The following is a 17340-nucleotide window of genomic DNA, read 5'->3' as shown; positions in this document are numbered from 1 at the left end:
AATGTTTAATAGAAATCAAAGGTTTCAGTTAGGTAAGAAAAGGATGAAGTTTCTTTTCTTAAGTTCCTTGATTTCTGCAAAGATGATTGTGGAATCCTAGGCAGGAGGTCTATGCTACCTTGGAAGGGAAAGGCTCCTGCTTGAGCTGGGTCATTGTCTATTGAAGGTTATTATTAGATTGCACATTCCAGAAAATGTAATTAAAGTCCTGTGGAAACAGCAGAACCAGTGGCCAATACTTCACTTTTTCTTTATTCGTGTTTGCTATCCTAACAAATCAGAAGCTGAAACAGAATGGGTCTCCTGTGTTCAAGGAGTGTAGATGAACTGCCCAAATCCAATTGGCAAGTATCGAATCAGGTAAAATTATAATGCCTTCTGAGGACTGTTAATAAGATGATATCCCAAACTCAACATGGTAGTCCACAAGGGGTCTAGTGACCTTTCATACCTGCTGGGAGATTGGCCAGGAGGGGTAGGAGAGCACGGGGATAACTGTCCAGCTCTGAAATTCTCATGAGGACTGATCCTGAAATGTGGAAAAGAAATGAAGAACCAGAACTAGGAAAAGAAAGTACCAAAATGACAATCACAAGACAACAGCTTTTTCTTGGAATAAAAAACTACTATGAAAACAATAAAGATCCTAGCAATACTCCATTATACAAAAGGATCATAATTTACAAAGCTTCTCAGTATATTCTCTGCCTAATTCTCTGCCATTCTAAGGAGTTCACACTTTTATTGAGGATCAAATCATATGCTTTTGATATTTATTTTATTTATTAAAAACATTTTTTATTTAGAATATTTTCCATGTTTCCATGATTCATGATTCCTGCCCCACCGCTCCCCAATCTTTCTTTCTCCCCTCCCCAAGCTGACAAGCAGTTCCACTGGGTTATTCATGTATCATTGCTCAAAACCCATTCCCACATTATTCGTATTTTCTGCCTAATATCTATCATAAAACCAAAGTAGCTTTGATAAGACAGGGCTAAGAAGGTCAAGATGCCTTTTCTTAACTAATATTCTGTTTTTTTCCTGGTAGATCTTTTAACTAAGTTGTGCTATATACTGGAATGTGACCCACCCCAGCAGAAAATGTCCACAGATAGGTTGGCTCTTAAAAAGGGAGAAAACAAATGGCAAAGTGAGGGTATATGGTCAGTCTCACTCTGAATAGGTCTTCCCACTAGGGAATAAATCTATACAGTTGTATATTTAATTAGCATTTCAAAGGCACCCATCTTGTAAAATCAATGCCCCATGGATGAATTGGATTCAAATTCTAATTCCGTGTCCCAAAAGAAAAGGGTCTGCACACCTTCCAACTTTGTTAAAAAGATGCAAAATGAATGACGTTTATAAAAAGCAAAATTAGTAACAAGGAGATAAATAATGCAATTCCTAACTCCAGTTTATTTTTTAAAAGTGGCATATGCTCCAGAGATAAACACCAAAGAAAGAAAATGAATTCAAACAAGAAAAAAACAACTAAGAAAAGCAACTTGTCAGAGGATTTAACAAACAAGTTCAGTAAGAATCAACACACTAACATCTTGAAAAATAACTATCTAGGTTATAAGAAATGTGGTATAAAAACTTTGCTCAAATGTGAAAGAATAAACTTTAATCATGGGTGATAGGGATAAATAAATTCTTGTAGGTATAGCAGAAAGATATACATTTTCCATATAATTAGATGAATTCCTATTTCCCGAACCCATATTTCACTTTTAGTCTCTGAGACAAGTGATTTAATGCTCTTAAAATTTTTCCTGAAATCTAATCATTTGCTATATAATTCAGTAAAAAACAATAGGTCCATGATTCCCCTCTTAGGTTTAGTTTTAATTTTATTTCAAAATCCATTTTTCTCATTTTTAGTTTCTATGTGCTTTTAATTAAAGAACTCAGTGTGAAATATCTCAGTTGGCAAAATGCCTGACCTGGGCTTTGGAAACAATTATGAGTCACTACAGTCAGAACTATACCTAAGTGGGAACAAGGGGAAGCCACAGAAAATGGCACCAACAGCCCACCATCTGTTTTCCTTCTTACTTCATTTTTCTACTTCTATATGAATAAAAAAGAAATCGACCAGATACTCACTTCCTTCTCTCACTAGGAGAGGCAGCCTGATGGTTGATGCTTTGATCGATGGGGAGGGTTTTTTGTTTCGTATCTTCTAATGCATGTGATGAGGCAGGTGACCACGGCTGATTCCATGATGTGTCTAAAGTTGAGAGATTAGTGCCAAAAACAAAATAAAACAATTTTTTTCAGTAAAATTCAAGCATACCAATAAAAACTTTTCAATCAACTCTCAAAGAACATTTTAGTCCACTTCTGGGGAAGTCAAACACAACCTGAAAATGTACCTTCTAAAATATGCCTTCAAGGGCAACTAGTTGACACAGTGGGTAGAACATCTGGCCTGGAGTCAAGACATCTTTCTGAGTTCAAATCCAGCCTCAGACACTTACTAGCTGTGTGACTCCCAGCAAGTGAGTTAACCCTATTTGCCTCATTTCCTCACCAGAAAAATAAGCTGCAGAAAGGAGAGGCAGTATCTATACCCAGAAAACTCCAAACTCACAAAGCACCAGATATGACTGAAAAACAACTGAATAAAAAAATTTCACTTAGGTTCAGGTAGGTGGCTCAGTGGATAGAATATCAGGTCTGCAGTAAGAAGGATATGGGTTCAAATCTGACCTCTGACACTTCCTAGCTATGTGATCTTCGGCAAGTCACTTAACCCCAATTGCCTAGCCCTTATTGCTCTTCTGCCTTGGAACTGATTATCAATTAATCACAATAATAATATAATATTTCATATAATATGTACTTGTATATTGTTTTCATATGCAATATAAAGAATAATTAAATTTTAAAGTAATAAAATATAGTTATCAGTTCTAAGACAGAAGGTAAGGGTAGAAAAACAAATAAAATAAAATGAAATATACTCACAGATATGGGTCACACAAAAGGTAGTGAGTGTATTGGGGGAAGTACTTTATCTAAAGCACATATCTATAGCCTATGCCTAAATGTATATCGGTGCCCAGATATATATCATAACCTACTAACAGAGTTATCCATGTTGACATCATTACAATAAATTCATTTTATCCTACAAAAATTTTTACTTGGTCAATAAGTTTTGCTTTGATTCTACATACACTGTCAACCTAGCTCAGCTATGCCCTTCTGGCTCTTATGCTGACTATTATGGAGGGAGGGTCTAGGAGGAAGATGGTTGAATCTAGACAGCAGACCTTGGTCTGAACAGATCTTGCTAATTAAAGCCTGTATGACACCAGGCAAATAATTTTCCCTGAGTGTCAGTTTCCTCCAAACTAGGACAAGATGGTTGGATTCAATGACCTCTAAGAACTATTCTTTGGGCAGCTAGGTGGTGCAATAGATAGAGCATCGGGCTTGGAATCAGGAACACTCATCTTCAGGAATTAAAATGTAGCCTTAGATACCACTTCATACCTATGAGATTGGTCAACATGACAGAAAAGGAAAGTGATAAATGTTGGTGGGGATGTGGCAAAATTGTAATACTAATGCATTGTTGGTGGAGCTGTGAACTGATCCAACCATTCTGGAGGGAAATATGGAATTATGGCCAAAGGGCAATAAAACTGTGCATACTCTTTAATCCTGTAATACCACTGGCTTTTTATCCTAAAGAGATCATAGCAAAGGGGAAAGGACCTACTTGTATTAAAATATCTATAGCAGCTCTTTGCGTGCTGGCAAAGAATTAGAAAATATGGGATGTCCATCAGTTGGGGAATGGCTGAATTGTGGTACACAATGGTGATGAAATACTATTGTGCTATAAGGAATGATAAGAAGGATAATTTCAGAAAAACCTGGAAAGATCTACACGAACTGATTCAGTGCAAATAAGCAGAACCAGGAGAACATTGTATACAGTAACAGCAATATTGTTAAGATGATCAACTGTGAGAGGCTTCACTACTCTCAGCAATAAAATGGTCCGGGACAATTCTGATGGATTTGTGGCAAAGAAAGTTATTCATTTCCAGAGAAATAACTGTTGGAGTCAGATGCAGATCAAAGCATATTATCTTTCACATTAGTTTATAGTTTTATTTTGGGGGTTTTTTGGTTTTATATGAGTATTTTCTTACAACAATGGCCAATATAGAAGTATGTTTTGCATGATAATACATGTATAATCCAGATCAAATTACTTATTATCTCTGAGAGGGGAGAGGAAAAGGAGGGAAGGAAACAATTTGGACCATTTAGTTTCAGAAAATATATGTGGAAAATTATCATGTAATAAAATATTTTTGAATTAAAAAAAAACACAACAAATATAGTGTCAGACACTTACTAGCTGTGTGACCCTAGCCAAATCATTTATCCCTGTTTTGCTTTGGTTTCTTCATCTGTAAAATGAACTAGAGAGGAAAAAGGTAAACCACTCCAGTATCTTTACCATGAAAACAACAACCCCAAAATGGCATCATGAAGAGTCAGATGTGACTGAACAACAACAAAGGTTGTTATAGTTTTAAAATAAAAAGTATTTTCCATGAGAAAGGCAATTTAGGGTCATACCCCATTCCCTTTCCTGAGCACTCCCAGGAAAAAAAGAGACTCCCAGAAAAATAAAATAAGATGGAAATGGAAAGAATTAAATTGTGACTAACATTTATATGTGAACTTTGAAAATGTTTTCCTAATAATCAAAGTGTAATGCACAAGTTATTACATCCATTTTACAGATGAGGAAACTGAGAGGAGTAGTTAAATGGCTTGCTCATGATTGTATAGATTGTAGGTATTTTCATGGGATCTGAACCCTTGTCTCCTAACTACAAATCCATACACTATCTATAACCCCATGACGCCTCTCAGTATGATGGAAGGATGACAATGCTTAGTGCAAGAAGGGTAAGAAGATCATACAATAAAACATTTGTTAGCCATTGGAAGTTCATTTGTTCTGGTTTTTGTTATAAACTAAGAAGAGAGCAAAGATTTATTTCCTTTTATTCTTACCCTGAGATAACTGTAAGTTGAGTCTTCGGTCTGGTGTCCCAAGCTCTGCTGCTGACAGCTGATAATCCTGATGAATCCCTTTTGGTACACAGTTCTCTGGATGTGCCGGGGTCACCTGTGATCCACTGTTAATGATAAAATCATGTGATATTTTAAAAACAGGAAGGAAGAAGAGAAAACATGAGTGGAGGAAAACCTTTTTAATCTGGCCCAGTTGAAAAATGGCCATGGGAGTTAATAGGAAGAATTATAGAATGTAAGATTAACTCTGACTTAATTCATGTTGCTTCCCATGGCCTCCCTCTTTTCATTTTCTTTGCTCTTTTATCCTGTTAACCACTAAGTGAAGGAAAGAGCAATGCATCTTCATTGTTTGCAAGCAGCCTTTGGAGGCAGGGATCTAACATGTTCCCTTCCTCCCTCAAGAAATCAGCAGAATGTAACTCACAGCTGTGCAACGATAACTCAGCAAGGTGTTCTGATTGGTTTTGGCATCCCTGGTAATTGCCAGGTTGGAGAGTTTATTGGGAGGTATCAGGAATGTTGGTTTCTAGACTTTGGAAATTCCAACTAATGTGACTTTTGTTATGACTTCTTACTCAATGAATGAAACAGCATTTATTAAGGACTTCCTATGGGGGCAGATAGGTAGTATGGTGGAGAGAGTGCTGAGTCTGGAGACAGGAGATCCTGGGTTCAAATGTGGCCTCAGATACTTCCTAGCTGTATGACCCTGGGCAAGTTACTTAACCCTGTTTGCCTAGCCTTTCCCCTTCTGTCTTAGTGTTGCTACTAAGGTAGAAAGTAAGGCTTAAAAGATGCTCACCTGAAAAGAGCTACATGAACTGAAGCAGAGTGAAATAAGCAGAACCAGGGGAATATTGTATGATGACTTTGCTACTCTTAGCAATACAATGATACAGGACAATTCTGAAGGATTTATGACAAAGAATGCTCTTCGCCTCTAGAGAAAGAATTGCTGGAGCCAGATGCAGATCAAAGCATATGATTTTTCACATTAGTTTGTTTATGTTTTTATTTTGGAGTTTTGGTTTTATGTGAGTATTCTCTTACAATAATGACCAATATGGATGTATGTTTTGCATGATCATACATTTATAACCCAGTTCAAAATGTTTACTGTTTTTGCGAGGGAGGGAAGGGACGGAGAGAGAGACAATTTGGTTCTCATAATTTTGGAAAAAGTATGTTGAAAATTGTTATTACATGTAATTAGGAAAATAAAATACCTTTGAATAAAAATGTTTACTATCTCTTCTTCATTATTCCTAGGATTTATGATCTCATCCATCATTCTTGCTGCATGCCTAGGGCACCTCCTCCTTTTTGCATCATACATCTTTTTAAAAAATTTTACTTGATTGATTAAGAAAAATTTTCCATGATTACCTGATTCATGTTCTTTCCCTCCCCTCCTCTCACCCCACTTACGTAGCCAACGCTCAGTTCCACTGGGTTCTACACTGTGTCATACATCTTTGAGGTTGTGTTTTATGCTACTTCTCATGTGAAAGTCATTACTGGTTGTCTGCTAAAGTCTAATTGTATTCACTGGACAACTTTTTATTGTCCCTTTAAAAACCTGCAACATGGTCCTTCTGACATCAAGATTCATGGCTGTATATGTGGAGAACATTTGAGAAGACAGAGAGGAGGCAACATGTGTGTCAGGAGAGTCCAAGCTGGACCACTATGCCACCTCAGACTCTCATGGAGACAGCCTAGGAGCCTGATGCCAAAAGCCTTGGGGAACACTAGTGCCCTCTAGAACAGATGCCTGCTTCCAATTCAGTCCCTGTAGCTGGACTGGCGAGGATGACCCCTCAGACCCATGACCTTGATTCCAGCCTGGCCCCTCAGTTGCTACATCATCTTCCTTCATTCATGTGAACAAGAAGAGCTTTGGAGGCAGGGAGCAGCTTGGACTTACTGGAAGCACTTTGGAGTTACCCACATATAATCTCCTGCACTTAGGACCTCCCGCTCAATTTGGGGACCAGCTCTTTGTCTACCTGTAACACCTGTCCATATACTAATGAATAAACTCAACAGGCTATCTGTGTAAATCCATAACTATTTGCCTAAGCAATCTATATTTTTTATCCATCTTTGTTTTTTTTTCCAGTGTAGGTGACTAGGCTAGTCTCTCTCTCTCTCTCTCTCTCTCTCTCTCTCTCTCTCTCTCTCTCTCTCTCTCTCTCTCTCTCAAATCCTCACCTTCCATCTTAAAATCAATACTGTGCATTGGTTCCAAGTTTGAAGAGTGGTATGGGCTAAACAGGGTCATACAGCAGAGGCCAGACTTGAACCCAGAATTTAGGTCTCTTGGTCTGGCTTTCAAACTTGGGGGCCTCCTATCTGCCTCTTAGGGCAATTTCTTCAAGAAATATTTTGTTTTTCAATTTATGAACATTTATTTTCACTCACTATCTGATTAAAATAAGAGGGGAAACCAGAACCCTTATAACAAACTGATAAAGTCAAGCAAAACAAATCCCCACATTTTCCATGTCCACAAATGTTTGTTTCATTTCGTGATCTCAATTCATCATCCCTCTGTTAGGAGATGGGAAGCATATTTCGTGATTGGAATATATGGAATTATAGTTGATCATGGTATTGATCAGAGTTCTTAAGCTTTTCACAGCTGTTTTTCTTTTTAAAAAATCCTTATCTTCTGTCTTCAAGTGGATTCTGAGGATCAGCTCCAAGGCAGAAGAGGGGTAAAGACTAGGCAACTGGGGTTAAGTGACTTTCCCAGTATCGTACAGCTAGGAAGTATCTGAGGTCAGAAATGTTATTCTTTACAAGGTTATTACTATAATATTGTTCTCTTACTTCAGCTTACTTTACTCTGTATCAGTTCATGTAAATATTCCCTGGGTTCCTTGAAACCATCCCTGCCATTATTATGGTATTCTACTACACTGATACACCATATTTGTTCAGAAATTGCCCAATTAATGAATATTCCTCTTGATTTCCAGTTCTTTTGGGTGAATCTCTTTAAAAATTCTTTTGCCAATGAATGCATAGGCTTTCGTAGCCTCTGGACTTTGTAGGCTAAGAGTAGTTTGGTAAAGGGGCCACGACACACAGGAAAGGTTAAGAACTTTTAGTCTAGAGGAAAAGGCAAAGGGGACCTGGGCCAGAGTCTTGAGGGAGATCCATGCTAAGATGGTGAGGGATCAATCTTACTGAGCAAAGAAGTTCACCTACCTTCAAGCCAATCTTTAAGTTCAGCCAGTTAAAACAAACAAATCAAAAACATCCATATAACACTTAATTAAATCAAACATCCACTATATTCAAGGCATCAGTATTGATCAGAGTTCTTAAGCTTTTCATAGCTATTTTTCTTTTTTTTTTAAATCCTTACCTACTGTCTTAGAATTGATTCTAAGTAGTAATTCTAAGGCAGAAGAGTAGGAAGGACTTGGCAATTGAGGTTAAGTGACTTGCCCAGGGTCACACAGCTAGGAAGCACTGTGCTGGGGACATAAGGATGAAAAATGAGAAAGAGCCCTTTTCTGCCCTCAAGGTGAATACAGTGAATACTAGAGGTGAATACAACTTGTACACATGCAGATAGAATACAAACTATTGTGCGATGAGGCAAAAGACTTCCACTCCAGGAAAATCTGAGAAGGAAGAAGACATTTTCATTTGGAAAAATCAGGCAAGCCTTCATGATGAAGGTATATCCTAATGATATCCTGAATTCTAAAGATGAACAATGCAAAACAGGTAGAAGAGAAAGGCTCCCACTGGAAAACAGCTATTCGTCCCATTTTACTGAAAAATGAAATGAAATTTTTACAACGTGCTTGAAGAACAGTGATGTAGAAGAAGGCTAGAAAGGTCGATTGGAGTCAGAACGTAGAGGGCATTTTATCGTTTCAGCTTCTGGGAGCTACTACTGGTTTCTGAACAGAGGAGTGGCATGGTTGGTATGGTATAGTGGGAAGTTTTGTGAAGGATGGAGAAAAGAGGGATATATTCAAGTGAATTACGTAAGTCAGAATATTTAGGATGCTTTCCCAAATCACTTGGCTTTTCTGAATCTCAGGTTTTTTTTATCTAAAAATGGGCATCATAATAATTGTCTTGTCTACCTCACCTCACTGTCAATCAAATGTATTATGTACATGAAAGTACTCTGAAAGCTACAATACAAAGTGCTATATAAATGTGAGACAACACAATAATGAGGAATCTTGAAAAATTCAGCATCGACAAGAGATGTAAGATTGCTCATTTGTAGGTATCACTGCCAACCTGCTGTTTTCACCATAGACCGGAGGGAAGAGTAATAGCCAGAATGTTTATGTGAATGAATGAACACAGTTGGGTGCAGAGTACTCCCAGATTTCTCATGCTTCTGCCAGGTTCTCCTCAGCACAGGATGAGTATTTAGCTTGGATGGTGTGGTGACCTTAAGGAATCTATTCTAACCTACACTTACAACTGGAAGTCTGCTGGGCCTGAGCTGGCTCTGAAATTCTAGGTTCTGGGAATCTCCAAAGATTTGGTTCTGTTTTTTTTTTTTTTGTGAGAGGTTCTTTAAGCAAATCTGGATTGAATTAGATTCCCTAGAATCTTTGTGGAATAGACTAAAAGCCCTGGGGGCAAGGATTTACTCACTTGGTCACAGTTTAGACCAAGAGCTAGAATGGAATTATATATATATATATATTTAATACTTACCTTCTGTTTTAGAATCAATGCTATGTATTGGTTACAAGGCAGAAGAATGACAATGGGGATTAAGTGACTTGCCCAGGGTCACACAGCTAGGAGGTGTCTAAGGTAAGATTTGAACCCAGGACCTCCCATCTCTAGGTTTGGCTCTCAATGCACTGATCCACCTAGATGCTCCAAAATGATATCATTTTGATACTGATCTGTTCCTCAGGACATGGACTTGGTGGGGTTGGGGTCTCCCATGCTCCCAGCTAGTGCTAGGCTCCTGAGTATATGGAGGTTACTGCTGTAATGCTATGGTTAGTACAAGTGAAAGGCCAGTGGGACCCCAGATATGTCACAGTGACATCATATCCCTCCTTTTCCCTTGAGGATGATGGTCAATGGTAACTAAGAAACAGAGAAATTAGATGACTCATTCAAAGGAACTACAAGAAAAGAGTAAAGCCAAAGTGTGGAGCCAAGGATAATCAACATGGTCTTCTGTTAATTCCTATTCAAAAATAGCTTTCCAATTGTGTTTAACATCGCAAGGACTTCTACCTAATAGCCATTGTACTATGTCAGAAAAGAGAACATAATGTATTATTCAAATAACATTTTCAAAGCTGGTTATATCCTGTAAGCAATGACCCAACAATGAGGCAATTTCTTCCTTAAAGATCAGCAGGTACTGGGGGCAGCTGGGTGGCTCAGAGGATTGAAAGTCAGGGCTAGAGATGGGAGGTCCTGAGTCCAAATCTGCCCTCATATATTTCCTAGCTGTGTAACCTTCGACAAGTCACTTAACCTCCATTGCTTAGCCCTTATCACTCTCCTGTCTTATGATTCTAAGACAGAAGGTAAACATTTAAAAAAAAAGTCATCAGAAAGACCAAACCATCCTTTACTCTTCAATGGCTAGTTTTCATAAAGGTTCATACCTTTTTGTTTCTTCTAAAACATCAGTTTTGCTATTCTTCAGCAGCAAGTCATTGTTTTCTTCCTCCAAGAGTTGTCTTTGCCTTTTTTCTTCCTCTTTACTGTCTTCTGATTCCATCTTATTCTAGAAAATGAAAAGAGGAGTTTAAATTTAAAACACACTTTTCAGGGCTTGCCACACCCCCAAGATAAATTATTATTTATTCATGAATCCTATGATTCAAAGAACTTCAAAGTTACTAGATATCTCCAAGTCTCAATGAACTGTAACTGCATTATTCCCTGCCAGTGGCACCAATGTTTAATTTAGTACTCTCAAAAGTTAAATTGAAAATGATTGTGCCAAAAAGAAAAACAAAAAGAAAACAACAAGAAGGGAGATAGGTTCCATGCCTGATCACCTCAGCCCTAAAACAATTTCATGTTTCAGAGGCATCAAGATTCAGATTACAGATCATCCAGTTCTTTGGTGCTTCCCCATCCATTCTTCAGCTGATGCATTTTGGGAATAGGTACTAGGAACAAAGGCTAGCTCTTTCTTTGGCCTCCTATGATGCACACAAACATTAGGCAGTTCAAGGATTTCAAGAATGGGGATGGAATTTCCTTGGGACTGCACTTATGGTTGTCATGCCCTTTGCTACCATCAAAATTCCAAATACTCCTGTGCCACATGAGTGACATGGCTATTTCTTTATTACTATTCGCCTTTGCATGGTCTATTGGGATTCTGTACTGAGTACATAGTTTCAGTTAGTCTGAGTGGGAGGCAATATTACTTCTTTCCACATGAAAATTATTTTATAGAGATAGGCAGCGTGATCAAGTGGGGAGATCATGAATCTGAAGCTGGAAGACATGAGTTTCAATTCCAGATATTGCCTTCATGTCTTTGCATTATAAAATGAGGAGACCTCAAGTCTCTTATTACTATCTGTGTGTAAAGTGAGTATATTACTATTGGCATCATCTAGCTCATGCGGTTGGTAGAAGCAAGGTAGTTTTTGAGTCTTAAAGCAATATGTAAATGTGAGTTTGATTATATTATTGCTTCTGGCCATGGCTCTGACTTTTATTGTTCAGTTGTGTCTGATTGTGACCCCAGGGACCACAGCTATCAACTGGGTTTTCTTGGCAAGTATACTGGAGAGGTTGATCATTTCCTTCTACAGTGAATCCTTCTGTCAGGCAAAAATCAGAGGTCCAGTGACTTGCCCAGGGAAACACAGCTAGGAAGTGTCTGTGGCTACATTTGAACTGAGGTCTTCCTATCTCCAAACCCAATGTTCTTAATCACAATCACAGTTGCCTCTAGTGACTCAGACCCTGTAGTTGGAATTGCTTCCAAGGGGAAGTCTTAGTTATTCTATGGGATAACCCTCTAACTTTTACATCAATAATCTCACCACTGGCCCATTTCCTTCCGTGACAGAGGAAGAGGTAGAAAGCTGATCAGCTGAACTTGAAGAAATTGTGAATGGAACCACAGTGTCTTCAATTATCTTGCGTTCCTAAGAATCAAAAAGGGATGAGGTTAGCTAAGGGAAAAAGTAATTCAAACAAACAAGTCAAGAGGATACTTTTTACTAGTGAACTTTGGAAATGAGTGGCAAGAGTGATTTTTATTCCATATAGCTTTCCAAAAGAATGCAAACCATATAAGGTAGAGTTTAATTTTTTCAATGCAAATGAATTTGTATACAATTCCTAAATACTCTTAGGTAATAGGTTAAGCCCAAAATTTTGCAAGAGAAAATTCCTTTACAAAAAGAAAATGATATAAATGATATGAGAACTAAAGATGCCAGGCATAAAATGGGGCCATTGTGTCTAATATAATCTGGCATTTTGCTATTATTTTAAAATCACACTAAAACATATTTCCCACATCAGCACGGTCCCACTCAAATAATTTCACATTAACAGAGTACCATCAGATCCCCACCTTAACCTTATACTGTCAAATGCCTATGTCTTAGGTCAATCATAAAAACCCAGTCTCAGCAGCCATGCACTCCACAACTAGGCAGCGTCCCCTATTCAACATCTGTTTTCAAGTTTGCCTGTGCTGGAAACTAGGTGATGCAGAGGATGGAGTCTTTCACGTGAGTCAGGGAGGCTGAGTTCAAATCTTGCCTCACACATTTATGTGTGACTCTGAGTAAATGACAATCTTTCTCTGCATCAGTTTCCTCATCTGTAAAATGGGAACGATACTAACACTCACAAAGTTGTTTTGAAGTCAAGATGAGATAATATATATAAAGTGCTCCATAAACCACAAAGCATTAAAATAATGCTCAAATGAGCTGGAGATGGACATGGCAAACCACTTCAGTATCCTTGCCAAGAAAACCCCAAATGAACTAAAAAGAATGAACAACAAATAAGGCCGTTATATCCTCATCCTCATCATCATCGCATCCTCATCATCCGCTTTATCTTTCCATTCCTTATGGTTCCCTCCACCAGTGTACTGGTTCAGCTCTCCTTAGCACTGCCCTGGTGCCCACTTTCTTAGGACTGCCCACTTGGATTGCTCTGTTTAATTTAGTCCCCCATGGTCCCATTCCCTCATCTTCTCACCTTTCCTAGCCTAAGAATATGGAGCTCTCTATAACATTTCTATGCTATTTTCATCCCAGCATCCCCTTCAGACTGAGCTCCTTAAAAGCTTCTTTTTGAATTTCTTTGCCTTCCCAGCACTTGGCTCAGAACCTTGGACAAAGTAAGTGCCTACTGACAGCAGCACTAACTGCCAATTAACTTCTGATGTTGTTTTGCTGGACCCTGTGTCTTTGCCCCCCCTGAACTGAGGTCAATATAGCATCTAATTAAAAAGGGCTGAAGCTAATGGATGTAGGTTTGAGTCCCAGTTCAGCTACCTCCCCACCATGTGGTCAAGGATAAGCCTTTTGTAAAAGGAGATGATTGGAGCAGAGGATCTCCAAGAACTCTCCTCCCCTTAAATCTAGGATCCCAGGATCTCATATTTAATCTGGCTAGTCAGCATGTGCCTAGATAGTCTTCATAGTCCCAAGGTGAAAATAGTGGAACACATAATTCCAAATAATTTTAATAAAAACCCAACCCTACCAGATTAATTTACAGCTCCCCAATATGGTTTCCATTAGGCTATAAGAATTATTCTTTTACTTCACCTACATAAATGGAACCAAGCTCCAATTAGATAAATTTGCTCTCATATGTGGGGGAGGCTACTACATTGACACGAAGAGTTAGAAAGCTTTAAAGCTCCCATCAGGGCTCAAAACTGACTTTATTTTTAGAATGTATTCTAGGAACGAATTCATTGGGATTCGTTGCCTAGAGGAGAATTTACAACCAGATGGCATTCTTGGGCTTTTTTCAAAAGGGCTGCCAGTAAGTAGTCTCTTTCCTGGTGATAGACACCCATCTACCTACCTACCTACCAAGCTAGAAGACTGAGATTTTGCTGAATTGTGACAGCAAGCTCAGGTCACAAGTTGCTTCCCAATAGTTTTTCCTACCTCCTCATAGTATCTACGTTCTTCTTCTTCTACTTCCTTTTGTGCCTTCTCCCATTCTTCTTTCAGTTTGTCCTGTTCCTTCTGGTATCTCTCCTGTGATGGAATAGTTCAGTAAATTGGACTGAATTGAGCATCATTGGGAGTCATAAAACAGACAAACACCCCCATGATCTGCTGACAGTATGTTGCAGAAGTTACTTCTTACTGGAATGCTATGAGTTGATGGGATGATGTGCAAAAAGGCAGGATGAGACTGCTATGGCCATTTAAAACTATTGACACAAATAAGAGAAATACTAGACATATTCAGCTACCTCTGTCAGGACTTCTCTGTTGCCTCTGGAATGTAGTTTGGATCCCAATTTATGGATGCAGAAAATTCTAAAACTCACCTTTAGGAAATCATACATTAAAAAAATAATAGAGAGCCTGACCCAGAGATGAGAGGTCCTGCATTTAAATTTGATCCCAGACCCTTTCTAGCTGTGTGACCTTTTGCAAGTCACTTAACTCTTACTGCCTAGCCCTTACTGATCTTCTGACTTAGAACCAAAACATAGTATTGATTCTAAGTCAGAAGGCAAGGACTTAAAAAAATAAAAAGCAAGCTGAAGCTATAGTTTACTATAATTGGATTCTTCAAATAAGCTATTCAGTACAGTGGAAAGAATAGTCTTAGAGTGAGGAGGACCTGTGATCAAACACTGGGGCTAACCCTGACTCCCTGTGTGATCTGGAGGGCATGTTTCTTTATGACTCTGAGCCTTAGTTTTCTCATCTGTAAAATGACAGGAAAAAAAATACCTGCCCTACACTACGTGACTGTTGGAGGCAGGTGCTTTGTAAAAATATAGGGGCAGTTTTACAGCAATGTGTGAGTTCTGTATTCAAGTACAGAATCTCTGGTATTGACCTAAAAGATATAGTTTTATATGAAAAAGCCTCTTATTTTACTGCATGTGGCTCAGATGATAATTAGCCAACTATCTGGATTACCTTTTGCTTTTAGACTTCCACCAAAATGAAATCTTTTGATCTGAGTAATTTCTGAATGAGGAGAAGCTTTTTAATAGCCCATTAAAGAGTTATCAGGATTAGAATTGCCTTTCTTGTTTTCAGAAGCACTGTAACTGCAATCACCATATCTGGGGGGACAGAAATGTTCCCTATAAGGAAGTCTTTAAAATTAACTGAAAAATTTAATCAAGAATATTGATCAGCTAGGTGGCTCAGGGGATAGAGCACCAGAGCCAGGAGTTAGGAGGATCTGGGTTCAAATCTGCTCTCAGACACTTACTAGCTATGTGATTCCGGGAAAGTAACTTCATTCTGCCTCAGTTTCCTCATTTGTAAAATGAACTGGAGAAGGAAATGGCAAATCACTCAAGTATCTTTACCAAGAAAACCCTCAAAAGAGTTACAAAGAGTCAGATGCAACTGAGTGAATCACAAATGTCATCAAGCACTCTGCTGAGTGCTTGACAAATATTATCTCATTTGATCCTCAAAAAACAACCCTGTGAAGTAGATGCTATTATTATCCCATTTTACAGAGAAAACTTAGACAAAGGTTAATTGGCTCACACAGAGAACATGTCTTACACAGCTAGTTAAGCTTCTGAGGCAGGATTTTGAACTCAGGACTTCCTGATTTCAAGTCTAGTGCTCTAATCACTGCACCACTAGCTGAAGAAATGCTGTAATGGAGAATCTTCAGCCAAATACTATGACTACACTTAAAAACGACATCAAACTGTACTTAAAAACAAGTTTTTTTCTTTTTGATTGTTCCTGAGCTTCCTTTGGAACACTCTGTCTCCTACTGTAAGCTAGCACTCCATCACCCCAGAAGGAAAAATATATAACAATTCTTTTGAAGACTTGCCTTACTACTACACTTCTTAATTCTCCAGAAGAAGCACAGTTGGGCAATGTGAGGCAATCCAGAACCATGCTGGCTGACTAAACACCAGTTCTGAAGCCCTGAATTTTCAGTGATGTTCTAGAAGAATTTCAGCAAAGATTCTATTTGAAGTCTCTGGTCTTGGAACTTTGGACATGATATAACAACCAAAGTCATAGTTTTAGGAGCTTTGATCCATTCTGTAAGTATATAACTCAACATAAACCAGTAGCTTCCTTAGCCAAAAGGACCAATGAGCAAAAAGAAGCCCTAAAAGGCTTTTTACCATGTACATTGGTGAGCAGGTAGTCCTTTCCTAACACCCAGGAACAAACCAGGGAGGGATGGATATAAAGATAGCTATTAGCTGAGGGCCAAAGCATGACCAAGGGCTGCAACAATGGCCATCTTTCTTAGTGAAACAGAAAGGACATTCTGATCAAGGGCACGTGAAAGATCCTTTTCCCTTATGGCATGTCTGGTGTAGATGTTCACCATTCAAATGGGAAGAAGGCCAAAAAATGAGATGTGGGGATTCTAGAAGCCAGGCACCCACACTTTCCATCTCTTCAATTTTATGAGCAAAAAAGCATGTGACAAAAACTAGTTGTCATCATCCAAGTGAAACAGATTTTTAAGAAAAACTGGGCATCTTTCCCACAAACACATTTGCTTTTTTTAAAGCACTAAAAAGTGTCAAATTATCCTCTTGCTTGCCCTAATTTAAAATACACCAAATTTGTTAAGCTTTTCAAATTCTTCTAAGCAAAACTGAAGCCTTACTTAATTTGCTTGACTTTTGGAAACAGATTTGGAATTTTAAAAATTTTATGCTATTTTGAAAATGCAAATGCAAATGACTGTTAGTATTATTTTCTTTATAACATAATGGAGTTAATGCTTTTAGAATTCAATGTTCATTTCCTATGAGTGGGTAGAGAAGAAATTAGTTCAGGGGTTGGAAGGCATGATATTTCCAGGGCTGGTTCCTGAATGCCAATTAATCCAACAAGAAGGATTCATGTCAGCTTCCTTATTAAAGACCACCCAATTTTTTTTAATGAGAAGAAAAGTGGATTATGGCCAGACAGTGGAGTTTTTTGAAAACAGAACATTTTTTCACCAGAACCCGGTCAGAGACCATTTTACAAAAATTTTCACACATCTGTTTTGAAACTGATTTTTACTGCTCTCTTGGCTGGAAATTGATTAGTGACCAAG

The 17340-nt window shown here is 38.3% G+C and overlaps 1 protein-coding gene across 10 annotated transcripts in view; it reads right to left on the bottom strand.

Annotated features, from left to right (window-relative positions):
• Positions 1-17340, bottom strand: part of LIMCH1 (LIM and calponin homology domains 1) — a 408610-nt gene that overhangs the window by 11905 nt on the left and 379365 nt on the right. For all 10 annotated transcript variants that reach the window (XM_056802571.1, XM_007496513.3, XM_007496514.3 and 7 more), the window contains 6 exons: positions 14217-14309; positions 12111-12215; positions 10707-10828; positions 5059-5183; positions 2116-2239; positions 452-529 (listed from right to left, as the gene is read on the bottom strand). In XM_056802571.1, coding sequence (XP_056658549.1) covers positions 452-529; positions 2116-2239; positions 5059-5183; positions 10707-10828; positions 12111-12215; positions 14217-14309 — 647 coding nt within the window. The remainder of the gene's footprint in view (positions 1-451; positions 530-2115; positions 2240-5058; positions 5184-10706; positions 10829-12110; positions 12216-14216; positions 14310-17340) is intronic.

Source organism: Monodelphis domestica, chromosome 6 (genome assembly GCF_027887165.1).
Source record: "Monodelphis domestica isolate mMonDom1 chromosome 6, mMonDom1.pri, whole genome shotgun sequence".
NCBI classification, from domain to species: domain Eukaryota; kingdom Metazoa; phylum Chordata; class Mammalia; order Didelphimorphia; family Didelphidae; genus Monodelphis; species Monodelphis domestica.
Note: the sequence above shows the minus strand (reverse complement) of the source record. Positions and strands in the feature narration are given on the sequence as shown.